General features: G+C 36.1%; 1 protein-coding gene across 2 annotated transcripts in view; it reads left to right on the top strand.

Annotated features, from left to right (window-relative positions):
- USP9X (ubiquitin specific peptidase 9 X-linked) overlaps positions 1-13,326 on the top strand; it is a 112,315-nt gene that overhangs the window by 64,302 nt on the left and 34,687 nt on the right. For both annotated transcript variants that reach the window (XM_065637259.1, XM_065637267.1), the window contains exons 23-26: positions 63-341; positions 2,403-2,528; positions 5,067-5,192; positions 8,426-8,592. In XM_065637259.1, coding sequence (XP_065493331.1) covers positions 63-341; positions 2,403-2,528; positions 5,067-5,192; positions 8,426-8,592 — 698 coding nt within the window. The remainder of the gene's footprint in view (positions 1-62; positions 342-2,402; positions 2,529-5,066; positions 5,193-8,425; positions 8,593-13,326) is intronic.

The raw sequence follows: 13,326 nt of genomic DNA on the forward strand, positions 1-13,326 counted from the left end.
TTCAATCATCTATATTCAAGCTAGAGCATTTCTGTTAGTTAACGCCATGTTTTGTTCTACAGGTAGTTTATGCCTTGTTAATGCCTGCCAGTGCACCTCTGGGAGAAGATGCCAGTGACTTCCAATACAACTTCTTAAAAAGTGGTGGTTTGCCTCTTGTGTTGAGCATGCTGACTAGAAATAACTTCCTGCCAAATGCAGATATGGAAACTCGAAGGGGTGCCTATCTTAATGCTCTAAAAATAGCCAAATTATTGCTAACAGCAATTGGATATGGCCATGTTCGAGCTGTGGCAGAAGCTTGTCAGCCAGTTGTGGAAGGCACAAGTACAATTTCACCGGTAATGTAAATATTCCTTGCTACAGATAGCAATGTATTCTGACTTTTCTATTTTCCGCAGCAACATCTATATACTCTCCGTTGACAATCTCTTTCAGTGAGTTGCATGATAAGAACTCATGGTACTTTCAGATAATGTTGTCTGATGATTCTAAAAAAAGAGATCAACTAACTAAACAAATCCTGTTTCTTTCTGACAATAGAAAAGTTAGGTGTGAGATCCACTTGCTCTATATATGATTTTCAATGGTTTGCATGATTGTCAGTACAGGTAACTTACCATTTTCAAGTATGTCTATCCCATAAATGTGGATTCTGATTATTTTGAGCTGTTGAGTCTGTTGAAGGATGTGCTTCTGAATTTCTTGTATCTCCTGTCTATGATAAGAGCATAAAACAACAGAACGGATGCTGAGTTATGCCAGCCCTTTTTCTCAGAAAAACAAGTCCTTGGCTTGCTAAATTCCTAATTCTGTCCATTGCTTGTAGAAAATTCTTGCAGGGAACAGCTAGGTATATTGCAAAGTTTAGTGCGGATAGTTGAAAGGTGTCCTACCGTAAGTTTTCTCAGTTGGAAAGGAAAAGTATAACACGGGTGTTCTGAACTGCGATCTCACATGTCTATAATATTAGATCTTGTGCATGTGGGTGTGTTGCAAACAGATTGATGCTGGCCACTTAGGAGGTGTAACATTTGTCCATGACTGCTGACATTCACTGTTTACTATTGCAAACATCTAACTTTATTGTTAAATGATTTGTTGGAAAAAACTTCATGCTGTCATCATCGTCCTGTTTGAAGGACTTTGGTCTTGATACTTCTTACTGCTTCAGCACCAATAAGCTTATACCTTGGGATGGAGGTGAGATTTGTAAATACCTTTTCATTTATCTTATTTAAAGGATAAGTACCATAGCATTAACTTCTGTCTTGGCTTTCTATCAGTCCTTAAGAGAATGAGATAACCAAGATTTGAGTCTGCAGTTTTCCAGTTACTGGTCTCCTGCTGTCACTAGGGCCTTTTAAATTTTTATTTTCTTCCTTGCTTTCGTAGAAAGTTGAATCAATAATGTTGTTAAATGTAATATTCTGGTACATAGATCCTGATTTGCCCCATGCATATTGTGTTTGATCACTCACAGTTCATTTCCAATAGCTAATTGACTGTGTAAGCTCTATTAGTCTTCAGTGGGAGTTCTGTAGTTTTGCTTCCCAAATTAAGTGTTTCAGTGAAGCTGACAAAACAAAGGGACATGATGAGCACTAGGTGTTACAGAACAACTTCATAGTGTCTTTTGAGCAGCATTTGAGACAGTTTTTTTGGATGAAATGGTACTAGAAAATGAAGAAACTGTTTTGTACAAGAAGTTTTAACTTGTAACCACAGCACACAGTCTTTTCAAGCAAGTTTGTCTATGAGAGAAGGAAACAGCCATTTCAGATCTGAACTGTCAAAGCTACGTAGCTCTGTCAGCCCAAGGAGAAGAAATGCTATGTTCAAACCAATACAGAAAAGATAAAAACTTGTCTTGCTACTGTTCCTGTCGTAAAAGTATGATAAAGAACAGGAGGGATAATTCGGAACAGAATTCTAGTGATCTAACTCAAATGTTTAAAATGTACTCAACTATAATGGACACTGCAGCCGTGTTCTGTCTGGACACTATTAGCTAGTCCAGAGGGAGACCTGTTGTTTTAGCAAAGCCTTTCTCTCCTACGTCAACAGAAAGGGGAGGAGGCATTGTAATTCTGAATGTTCTTTTAACTTGAAATAATCTGATCAATAAACAAACACCCAAATATAAGTAGTTTTGAGCAAGTGCCTCTTCTCCTCTTGTACTCTATGCTCATACACTGTAGCATACAGAGTCTTTAGATGTGATGGTATCTATCTGAAAATGAGTGGGCTTATTTTTCTTGGTGTTTGCAGTTTCTGTAAGTAGTTTTCCTTCCAAGATCTTATCTACTTTTATCAAACCTTTCCAAGTAACTTTAGATTTTCATATCTTCTTGCTTGCTTTTTTCCATGTAAAAGTAAGTATAAGAAATACTTTCTTCCAGATAAACCAGGCTACGCATGACCAGGCAGTGGTGCTACAAAATGCTCTACAAAACATTCCTAATCCAACTTCAGAATGCATGCTGAGAAATGTAGCAATACGCCTTGCACAGCAAATATCTGATGAGGTTAGTGAATTTCTTTCTGTACCACCTCTTATTTTTTCCGTAGTATTTTTTTTTTAAATCCCTAAATTTATTGCTTTGTAAGACATAGATTTTCCTTCTAAAATGTCATGAAACATTTTAGGTAATGTTCTTATGGTTCATAAAACTAATTAAAAGTATTTAATAGTTGTTTCCATATGAAATTATGAAATTCAGTGCCTAATAGCATGAAGAGGCTTGAGTGAACTAGGCAGGTTCTGTAGAAGCTCTTTAATGGATTATGAATATTGTTACACTTAGGTCAGAGCTTCAGAAAATTGATGTAATAGACTTAAAGAAGTTAATGGATATTTTGAAAACGTTTTTGTGATACATTCTTCTGGTTTTGGTCTCTTATGTTGTGGTTTCCGAGTAACATTCTCTTCCTGAAGAGGAACACAGAAAAGCAGCGGGAGCTTTTAAATTTTCAGCATGATTTTCAAATGCTGAAAGATAAAAGTCGCAAATCATTGCCAGTGTATCTTTATATATTGAAAATGCATTAATGAAACAAGTGAAACATTGGATTGGGGAGCTCTGTAGGGTTAAACAATGTGCTTTAGAAATATAATAGTCTTATCTGTATGGTACTCCGTGGTATGACCTGACCTTATTTGGATTTGGAATTATGAGTCATGTCAGTGAATACGTTAGTGAACTCTGCTGAATTCAGCAGAAGCCAATATCGGAGCTACTTCAACTGCCTCTTCCATGGTGAATCAGAATATCGGAGCTACTTCAACTGCCTCTTCCATGGTGAATCAGGATTCCTCAGTTTCCAGTATGGAAGCAGTGAATGTTGTTTTTCTGGACTCTATAGACTATAATCTCTGCAAAGCTATCTCCAAACATTTCTGAACAATCTGAATAAAACTAGTCTTATATTATAATCTTAATCTTGAAAAGTACATTATTTCTTCCGAACAACGAGCAGTGTCTAAAGAGAGCACAATGTCCTAGACTGCAAGAGTGAACCATCTGCCTTCCATTACTGGTGGTATTGCATCCATAGATGATTTTATGTCTAAAATCAGCCAGTTGAACTCTGATTTATTTAAATTTCTTCCACAGAAGAAATGTCTTTTGAAATGAGGTATGAAGAAAGGTTTTTAATTGTGATAGTGTCCTTTTTGGGGGACTGCTAAAAAATAAATAAAAGATTTTTTTCTTTGACCAGGCACATGAAAGCAAACAAAATCTGAGTTTCGTTAGCAGTATTGCTCTTATAGTCTGTAATTTTCTGAATTTAGGAAAACTGCTGTAGATCCAAGTTTCATTCATATGTATTTTATTTTGCCTTTTGATTTGTTTTTCTCTTAATGTTTTGATGTCAAAGCCTCTTTTCAACAGACCTCACAATTTAAAAAAAAAAAAAAAAAATCTGACATGGTTTCCCTAGGCCAGACAGCACAGAAAGAAGTCTTTCACCTTTTAAAAAAATTTTGATACTTCAAGATTTTTAAACTACAATGAGATTTTAAAAAAAAAAATAAATTCCATGTGATTAATTTTTCTTGTGACGCTGTTCCTGTATGGTTGCTTTGTTTCTGACAAAGGTGAAATACCTGTTATTTGTCCTGTAACGACTGTTCATTTCCATATCAGCAGCAAGTTTCCTGATGCAACTAGCTTGTTAGTTAAGCTTCTTAGAGTCTCGTTTTTTTATTAAACCTGAGCATTAGAAAAATGAACTGTGAAAGTCTGGAGAACTGTCTCTCATCTGCTTTTAAAGGTTGTCTATTATTTGGACAGTTCTACTTCAAATACGGACTGCAAATAGGTTTAGGGTTTTTTTGAAAGTCGATGCAAACTATAAGTAGTGGCAGTTGTATATTTTTCTAATGTGTGTGTATCAGTAGAAACTATTGGATGTTAACTCAGACCATGCCCAAAATACTGAAGAGTGATTCTGCATTCATAAGATACATGATCTGTGTTCTTATTAATTTTAAACCCTCTGTAACTTGAATATAGAACAATCCCTTTATATATTAATCACATACTTGATAAGCATTAGTTTGTCTGGCTAATGATGAGCAAGCATAATAAATACCACGGAGGGGACAAACCCCAAAACAGCTTCAACTTGTAACATTACTTCAGAGGCTGGCTGCCTTCCAGGTGCATGCTGCATGGGTTGTGTTTTTTTCACCAAATCAAAAATATTTTGGCATTGAAGTTGGTAGTTTCTGCTATTTCTTACTCAGAATCAGAGTTGCTGGTTATTTATCAAAAATACTAACTTTCTTGTAATTCCTGGTACTTGTAGCATTACAATTTACGATTCTGTAGTATATCTAACATACATGCTGCTTTCTGTTAAAAAACAAAGTTTTGCATAAGCGAAGTACAAATGCTTTTCAACATACATAATTTTTTTTCTTTTTAAGGAAAAATTCTATGATAAGTTTTAAAATTTTAAACTTTCTATAAAATACATTTGTTAGAATTTAGTATCCATTGTAATGTTACTTGCAACTGCATTTTAATCTTGCTTTGGTTTATTTCTCTTTTTTTCAGGCTTCAAAATACATCCCTGATATCTGTGTTATTAGAGCAGTACAAAAAATCGTTTGGGCATCAGGCTGTGGGTCAGTTCAGCTGGTTTTTAGCTCGAATGAGGAAATCAGTAAAATCTATGAAAAGGTAAGAATTTCTAAGCAACTTCTTCTCTATATAACTGTTCCTTTGTTTACAAAAGGGACAGGGTCAACAAGGTCAGGCTTAGAGTGTGATGAGCTTTTAGGTACGTATCTTGGTGATGATGTATTTTGGAGTCTGGTATATGTCAATTGTCATATCACAGTTTAGTTTTCTATTTCTTGGTAACTAATTTTACCTCGAATCTGGTGTCAGTTCAAAAATGCACTGGTACTGTAAGCTTCTGTAACATGTTTTCAGCCCAGTTGGATTCCATATCTAAATAAGAAATAAGCATTTCTTGCAATGCTAATTTTTCTGGTCTTCAAGCTTAAAAGTTCTATTCTACAGAAGTTGATTTGAAGCATATGTGTAGTCTAGAATGAGAAACAAGGTCTAATTGATCTGAAATTAGCACTGAAGCACTGATAAAACAAAATAATTGCTAATCCTGTATAGCTTTTTTCCTTTTATTATGTAAATATGTAAAACATCTTTGTGGTTTCACATGTGGTTTACGCAATTACCATGTTATCACACACCTTGTGTTTAATGAATGTTGCTTACACTTATACGAAATAGTAATCCGTATTTTGACAGTGATTTTTTAAAAAATATTTTGTTCTCTAAGCATCTTCTTGTTCATCTTAAAATCAAGTTTAGTACTCCTCAATACTTATCTGAGATTAAAAGGGAAGGGAATATATACAGAGGTTTTATTCTTGGTGTATTAACTGTTGTCCTTAAACAATAAGTTAGAGGAAGAATATTTACTTCAGCAAAATGCAACACCTTTCCATTTAGCTTATGTGGTGGTATAATGACATTTGTTTCTATTGCTGTGAGAATGAATTCTTCATTAAATAAGTTGGGGTTTTTTTGAGGTGATAAACTTGAATATAAAACATGGTTTAGTTAGCATGACAGTCCAGGCATATGAAGATGTGCTTTTATATCTATACATTAGAAGTTTTAAGAGCAGTAGTGCACTAGAGAAAATACACCTAAAATAAAAAATACCTAAGTGTTCTTTTCTGACATTTTTCTGGGTGAAAATTGTAAGTTAAATTCTGTAAAAATAGTTTCAAACAATTGAAGTTTTAAAATAGATGAAATTAAAGCTGTGCATTATCAGTCATCCTTCAAAGGTTTTGTGTATGTGGTTTATTTTATTCTTATTGACTTTTATATGGACATTTGTAATAAGCGGCAGGTGCATTCAATTTATGCTAGGCAAAAGGGAATTAAAAATTCAAGGGAAAAACTGGAAACTAAAAAGAGGAACAAATTGCAGAAGTAATAAGAGGAGGAAATAAAATGCACTTTGTTAAAATGGCATAAAAAGAGAGGAAAGTATCACAGAAATAGAGAAATACAGTGCAAGAAAAGACACGTTCTTAATTTAAGGAATTGTGTTTGGTTATAGATGAGAGAAAGTAACTTTAATGGTGGTTTTATAAATACTGAATATACTGGTGACTGGCAAACACTGGCTTAGAGGAAAAATTGTTTTAAGAAAAATGCTTTCCATTTTCTAAGTTGACCACTAAACCTTAGACTTCTAACTGATAGGTTGTAGGAGCGTTTTGCTGAGTCTGTGGGTTAGAGATTTATCATTAAACATTAGTTTAAGAACAAAAGCAGACTGATTTTTGTGGAAACGGGAATGTTGTACCAGGATTCCTAAAAAATATCAAAGGCAACTGTGGCAAGTGTTTTTTAAGAGGTACTTCAGAGTGTCCTGTCAAGTATGACTTCTGAAGGAATGTTGTGAGCACTTGAAGAAGCTTCTGAACTTAAATGGTGAATTCAATTGAACTTTAAAGTCAAGAAATTATTTTGAGATCATAACTCTTATGAAGTCTCTTCTGCCTCCTGCCTCAAAAAATTCTGGTATGGGAGTTCTCTTGGTGGTTGAAGAACACTCTGTGACTTTCAGTGGTGCCAAATGGCCATTTTCCTATTAGCTCAGAGAAGGCCCAAACACCCCTAAAATACTGCAAGTTCTGCTTGTACAGACCCATCAGCTCTTGGTGCCCGAGTACAGGGGAGTATTGAGTGAGTTTAAAATGCACTTTGCCTTTCTACTAGATCCCTGTGCCTATGCAGCAATAACTGTCTTTTCTAAAAAGGGCGCCAGTGCAGAGCACGTGCTGTCCTGAACTTGCTGAAGGCATTCTGCTTTTACTTTTATATCTTGAGATGTGTAAGAGTTACCACATCCTACTGCATTGCTAGTAACTGTCTCTGATTTTCAGCTGTTGTGCAAAGACAAAATACTTTCTGTTGCCAGACTGTTGTCATCTGCTGCTGCTGTTTACAATTAGTTATTTCTTCTGCATTGTAATCCCTTCTTTCTGCCTACTTAATCTTGATACTTTTCCATATATAAAACAAATATTTATTTTATACCTCTGGTTAGTGTTGCTAACCTGCAGCCGTGATTACTGATGAATTAAGATTGAATCCTGCTCACATTCAATTTCTTCAGAACTACTTCAAGCTAGTTAATTTTGGCTTAGATGGAGGAGAGGGCTTGCTTTTATTCTCAAAGTATTTATGGAAAAGTGTACCAAAATCCACTCACTTGATTCAAGTGTTTAATTGAAAGAGTAACCTATATACCAATTAGAAATATCCTTTCATATATCAAAAGTCACCACAGAAACTGTGGTTTAGATTTAGTTCAGCTGTTTCATGTATCCAGAAAACAGTGATGAATAAATTCTAGCAGTATTAAGACGTTTTTGATCAAATAAGTTGTGATTATCAAAGCTTTTTAAAACTATAGCCTTTCTCTGTTTTAAGTAGTAACTATTTCCAAAGCTTTAAACCCTGGGTTCTGAGTAGTAAAGAAAACTATTTCTTTTATTTAAAAATAAAATAAAAAATTATTTATTTAAAAATAAAAACAAACAAAACCAAATACAAACCAACAAAAAAACCCAACAGTACTAACTGGTGTACCTTTTGCCTACAAACTTCCTGTTTGACTTCAGGCTCCTTAAGTTCATGCTTGGAATCCACCTTTGAGAAGCACAGTACTGGAAGTTCAGGTCATCCCAGATAATGCTTTGAATCACATCTGAGTGGAGTGCATAAAGTACTTGGCACTGATAATCACCCAGTATACAAATTTGTGGTTTGTGTTTTTATTTAGTGTATATGCCTTGGAGCCACTTGGGTTTCTCAGGATTTTTTTCTATACCCACTTTGTGCTCTCTTGTTTATTTTCACAGACAAATGCAGGAAATGAACCAGACATGGAAGATGAACAAGTTTGCTGTGAAGCACTGGAGGTGATGACCCTGTGTTTTGCTTTGATTCCAACCGCACTGGATGCACTCAGTAAAGAAAAAGCATGGCAGACATTTATAATTGATTTGCTATTGCACTGTCACAGCAAGTAAGTTTTGGTGGTGTTTTTTTAATCACATATATTTTACAATTCAAACTTTATATAAAGACTAAATGCAGAGCAGTGACTTCCTATTGAAGTGATTTTTTTTTTTTCCTATTGAAGTGATTTTTTAGTTGTCTTAATTTATTGTTTAGCAATATAAATCTGTAATTTGAATACCTGTCCTAAAGTGGTAGCTGTATCAGTCCCATCTTCTTTGTTATCCTAAGATTGTCAAGCCAGACGGATGCCTGATAATGTGCTACTGATGGCTTTAGAACACTGCATTTAGAATAAAATAATAGGTACTTTTATGGTTTTTTGGAAATTATATGAATACTCACTACATTTGAATATTTAAATTACTTAGGTATAGAAGAACTTTCATACCTCATCTGATGCATAAAGACAAGATACAGTACTAGCAGTTTGAGGAGAGGGGAAAATTAAGGAAATTAATACTTAATCCTCTGCTTTTCTTGCATTGTAACGGCACACTAGTGACTCCTCACGTGACTCACATGTGTTACATAGAGCTGTCACAGTGGAGCTGTCACCTGGTGCAGCAGCAGGGTCCTGGTGGAACCCTTGGCACTGTTGGGGGACGGACAGACAGGGAAAACCAGCAGGAGCTGCCAAGAATGATGTGGTTCAGTTGCCCTGCAGTCCCACTGTAGAGTTCAGGGATCTCTTGGTGTCTCCACGTTTTTCCTGCAGTTCTCCCTAGGCAGCTTGTGCATCATACAGCATCTGTGTGATGTGTGTCTTGGAACTTCTAGCCCATCTGAAATTGTGATGTGAAGTATTTGAGGGTATACTGTTAGAAGTCATCCAGGTGGAAAGTTTTTCCTGTGTTGTTATTTAATTTAAAGTTAGCAGTGCTTTGAACTGCTACCAGAGATTAAATTCTAGGTTTGTAAGGTATTTCCGCTGTTGTTCCACAAATATCTTAACTTTTCTTTGAGAAATTACAGAGATCAGAAATTTGTGAGGTTGTCTAAGCCTTTCAGTACATTTTAAAAGGAGTCAGATTATGGTGCTTTCAGATAACTGGGGTCAGAATTTCAGTGCCATGTTTTGGGTTTTTTACTTTTCCAGATGAAACAGGTTGAAAAGTCTTATGTTCAGGAATATTCATATAACAAAAGGATCAATAATATCATCAGAGCATATCTCTACAATGAACTACTCGCACACGTTGGTGAAACTGTGGAGTGTTGTTATCAGAATCCGACAAGCTTTATTATTTTGCAACCTTTGATACAAGGTGTTGAATTTTCAGCTTCACTGAAGCTTGTTATTATCCCTTAAGTTAGACAAGTTTATCAAAACATGCTGACAAATGTATGTTGTAATCTTACACATAAAAAGAAACAAGCTGTCTTCACTGGATTGGGTAACTTTCAAGGCTGATGAGTAAGAAATAACTAAATTTTATTTTTAAAACTGTCAACGATTGATGTCAAGTGCATGTTGGCCACATGTCAAATTTGGAGATCCAGTACAGCTGAATAGCACGGGCAAGTGTCAGTGCGGCCCCATCCTCTGATTTTTTGATGTGAATCCAAAGATTTGTCAGATTTGTGGCTTTTTGACATAATCTTAATTGTACAAATATAAGTAATGGGTGATAATTTTCATAATAAATTTCACTGTAGTTGTGTGACTTTCTGGTGTTTTATTTGGAATTTAGGTGACATTTCTCAAGGGTTCACCAGCATTTGTTTATATTTCAGTTAATGTTTGGTATCAACACTTTGCAGATAGAAGTATTCCTTTGCAGATTAAGTTCAGTGAGCAGTTCTTACTTTGGAGAACTTAACGATTATTGTTTAATACAGTGGCCAAATCTGTGTGATCTCCTTGCCTAATTATTGGCAGTATTACAACATTAGCACTTCTGGGGCTGTTTCTGGTGTGACATATCTTTCATGAAATGGTCTTAAAACCTTTCTTTAAGATCTGAATATCACAAACTGAGATTCTTGTCATTTTACATAGGCTGGGAAGCCATCATCACAGTTAGATACCTTTCTTTTATCACTACCGCCATTTATCAGGTGTCAGAGTTAAAAGTTTCTTATTTGCTATAACTTTCACTGGTTTGTGTTAATAGGCCAGGATTTTGTCATCAAGAATAACTGAAAGGAGAAAATACTGGGATATTAGTTTTTTACTATTAATCTATTTTGTGATCCCTCTCACTCTAAGAATGCTGTGCCCATAACACCTTTTTTGCTGCCAGAACTGACAGAATAGCTGTTTTAATGTTTACTTTAAAAAAAAAAAAATAGAATGAGTATATTTAACAGTTAATTGGTGAAAAAATAATTAGTCTGCTTTGGTTTACTGTTATGGTACAATGTAAAATATAGAAATAGTTACTAGCAAGATAGTAATGTTCTGTTTTTACAAACAGAATAATGCCAATGACAAACCTACACCAAAGACGACATATTACCACTCTTTTGCTTTGAAAACTTCAAATGCCCTTTGTGAGGATTTTTCTGTTCTGGTCATATTTCCCTAAGGAAGTGAACTATTGGTTCAAATCAGGAACTTCTATAAGTCTTAAACAGTTTAGTCTCTGAATTTCATTGTCTGGGTTCTATCTAACACAGTTTGTGATAGAGGTGGAACATCTTTTTAGCAGAACTGACCGTCTTGATTTACAGATGGACATATATGCCCCGGTTTTGCCAGCCTCTTCCAGTGGCTGCAGCTCTTGCTGTTTTGAGCTTTGTTCGCTAAATTCAAGTACCAGCTATTTTGTATTGTTATGCTTAGTGAATAGTTGACCCTTGTACTTCCTAAAATACTGAAAGAAACTAGATGGGTCCCCAGGCTGGGGCTTCTCTATCCACATGCTTTGTTGGCATGTCAGCCCAAGTCTGAACAGCAGTGGCTTATTTCCACAGGTATGTTAGCTTTTTGCTCTTCAAAAATAAGAGTAGCATTAGTGGTTGGAGTTCGTTTGGTTTTGTCAGAGGGAATAGTTTTTGAGGGCTTCTGTTATACAAGTGGACTGCTGCTCAGCACCTTATCTCTGCTTTCTTTCTCACCAGAAGAGCTGAATTTATTGTATGGAAAAATGGTTCTTATTGTCAGTACAAGAAGCTAACCATTCAGCTCTTTTCTCTCATATGCCTGTAAAACTTCTGGTATTGACGATAATCTCACTTAGAATGCCACTGTTGATTATTACGTGATGGTTAGAATAGCATAAACATGAGTAGAAACAGAGACCACTTTGAAAATGAAGACTTTGGACTAAGCTTTAAAAAAGTTCCTCTTCTGAATTAATGTGGAAGCAAATTAGTGGTTTTTAGTGCAGAGAAAGCTTAGCAAATACCAGACAGAATTCTGAATATCCTTCCATTTTCAGCTATTGTTCTCTAATCTCCTATCCTCAATCAGAGAACAGTGTGAGCAAAAATACACATGTGAGAAAATCTTTTTGGTGCGCCATAAAAGACAAAGATGATGATCAAGTTCAGATCTCACAAATATGGTCTTTCCAGAAAAGATCGGATGGATTGGTGCATTTTGTGTGTTTCTTTCCAAGGTTGAGATTGCATAGGACTTCTGCTGTTTCCTCATAGTGTAACCATATGTGTTGGTTTCACTGAAAATGAGTTAATTTTCTTCATGCAATTAGAAACCTTTCTTTTTCATAGCTAGCACGATCATTATTTGGACTTAGTTTGAGAACAAGAGAGAACACCCCAGGACAGAGTTAACGTTTGTAATTGCTTTGGTCTGAGAGCCAAGGCCTCTGAGCTCTGCCCACAGGTGTGAGGCAGTGAGGAAGGGGGGCATGGATGGGGCAGAGCTTGACTGACATCCAGCCTGATCAATAAGAGTATTCCATCCCATTAGCGTCATGCTTCATTTTTAAGAAGAGTCGAGATCATCTGGTTTCTTCTTATCTGTCACTTTTTTTGTCGGAGCCAGGATGGAGACCTGTTTGGGGGAGTTCTGTTTGTGACTTTCTTTCGTTCGGCCTTTTGCCATCCTGCTGTTTGCAGAGGCCTCTGGGTCTTTCTGCCTTTTCCCTCTTTTCTCTCTCCGGGATCAGCTGTTTGGTGCAGACGGAGTGAGGAATTGCCTTGAGTATCTTTTATCTCTATTTTATATATATATTTACTAGTAGTGTATTAGTATTTTGTTATTTTATTAAACTGTGTTTATCTCAATCTAAGTTTCTCGCTTTCCTTTTGATTCTCCCCCCTACTTGGGGGTTTGGGGAGTGAGTGAGCAGCTATTGTGGTTATATTGCTAGCTCGGGTTAAACCACAACATCATGCTGCCATGAGAAGCAGAATGCAAAATACGAAATACTGGCTCAGTTCTTACTCTCCAAGGTAGTTGATTTTATGAGGGTAACCCCTGAATACAAGACTGGCTTAGTCAGCAGCAGATAGCTGAACAGTCAGCCCTAAATGATCCTGAAAGCCAGACATGCTCCAGTGATGGCTGCAAAGTGTTCAGTGGTCATACAGATGTGGCCCAAAGAAATAAAAATTCATACTGCCAGTGTAAAGCAATGGCGCTTACACCCATTGAAGAGGCTGACTGCTGTTAAACAGAAATCTGTGTCCTGGAGCTATCAATAGGGTGGGATTCGGGTTGTTTGCCCTAATGGAGGCATTTGTTCTCCAGCTGTTTCTCCGGGTGTGAGTTTATCATGCACCTCGTGTCCTGTCTGCCAGCTCCTGTTGTCATGGTGTCTAATGTGGC

This window comes from Caloenas nicobarica, chromosome 1, assembly GCF_036013445.1.
Source record: "Caloenas nicobarica isolate bCalNic1 chromosome 1, bCalNic1.hap1, whole genome shotgun sequence".
NCBI lineage: Eukaryota > Metazoa > Chordata > Aves > Columbiformes > Columbidae > Caloenas > Caloenas nicobarica.